Genomic DNA, 1,310 nt, shown 5'->3' on the forward strand with positions numbered 1-1,310 from the left:
TCTCTCACCCAGGCACCTTCTGCACCCTGCTGGTCTTCCTCCTCCTCTTCACCTCACTCTGGTCAGTCTCCCTTCTCTACTTTGCCTGGCTCTTCCTGGACTGGGACACGCCCAACCAAGGTGAGTTTGGGACAGGGGCCCCAGACAGCAAAAACTGGCAGGGCAGGAGCCTGCGAGGACTCTTCCACACCAACTTCTGTGACCTGTGATCCAGGTGGAAGATACTCCACGTGGATAAGGAACTGGACAATGTGGAAGTACATGAGGGATTACTTTCCTATCAAGGTGACTGGTCACATGGCCTAGGCACAGGCTGTGGGGAGGGGGCGCACGGCCATCCTCTGGCCCCACCCAAGACCTTACACTTGGAGGGCCACTGAGGTGGAGGACTAACTTTTCCCAGGGTGACATTCCTTTTGCCTCTCTCTCCCCCATCCTGTTGGACCACCCACAGCTGGTGAAAACAGCCGAGTTGCCCCCTGACCGCAAATACGTGATGGCAGCCCACCCCCATGGGTTCATGAGCCTTGGGCACTTCTGCAATTTCTGCACAGAGAGCACTGCCTTCTCCCAGCAGTTCCCTGGGCTCCGGCCCTTCCTCGCCACGTTGGCCGGCTTCTTCCGCCTGCCCATCTACCGTGACTATATCATGAGATCTGGTGAGCCAGGAGGAGAAGGAGGAGGAGGAGGAGACAGTGCTCAGGGCTAGAGTCCCAACTCCACCACTTGCCTCAGGGGCCTGGCATGGGTGGGTGCCCTTGATCTGGTGCGGGCACATGGACTAGAGGCGGACACCTAATGGGATGAGGGGGTAGGGACAGGAGTTGGAGCTCACCCGTCCCATATGGTAGAGAGGCTCAGGAACCAAGGTGCCAGTGGTGACTGCTCCCTGCTTCCCGTACCCAGGACTCTGTTCTGTGAACGGCCAGAACCTGGACTATATCCTGTCCCAGAACCCCTGTGGCCAGGTCGTGGTCATCGTCGTCGGGGGTGCCCAGGAGGCCCTGTACTCAGGCCCAGGCCAGCACTGTGTTTATCTCCTGAACCGCAAAGGCTTCGTGCGGCTGGCACTGCGGCACGGGTGAGTGGCTCTGATCTCCCCCTGGGTCGGTGGAAGATGCTGGAGCTTTCAGCGGGGTCCCGTTGGGAGGACATACACCCAGGGAGAGTGCCCACCTCTGCGCGTGAGTGCTCACACAGAGCCAAACACGGTGCAGAACCTACGTGCATCCCACTGCACACCTGTGCATCAGAAAGAGGCAAGGTTAGAGTGCCCAAAGCAGGGGCCCCGGAGTCCTGAGATAAAGTCC

At 59.4% G+C, this 1,310-nt stretch overlaps 1 protein-coding gene across 1 annotated transcript in view; it reads left to right on the top strand.

The window, feature by feature from the left end:
• The window catches only part of MOGAT3 (monoacylglycerol O-acyltransferase 3), a 24,464-nt gene extending 23,379 nt beyond the window's left edge, over positions 1-1,085 (top strand). The window contains exons 2-5 of the mRNA XM_013005436.1: positions 13-120; positions 215-285; positions 455-659; positions 907-1,085. Coding sequence (XP_012860890.1) covers positions 13-120; positions 215-285; positions 455-659; positions 907-1,085 — 563 coding nt within the window. The remainder of the gene's footprint in view (positions 1-12; positions 121-214; positions 286-454; positions 660-906) is intronic.
• The last annotated feature ends 225 nt before the right edge of the window (positions 1,086-1,310 follow it).

This window comes from Echinops telfairi, unplaced genomic scaffold, assembly GCF_000313985.2.
Source record: "Echinops telfairi isolate 266 unplaced genomic scaffold, ASM31398v2 ScPeMD7_5;HRSCAF=22, whole genome shotgun sequence".
In the NCBI taxonomy this organism is placed as follows: domain Eukaryota; kingdom Metazoa; phylum Chordata; class Mammalia; order Afrosoricida; family Tenrecidae; genus Echinops; species Echinops telfairi.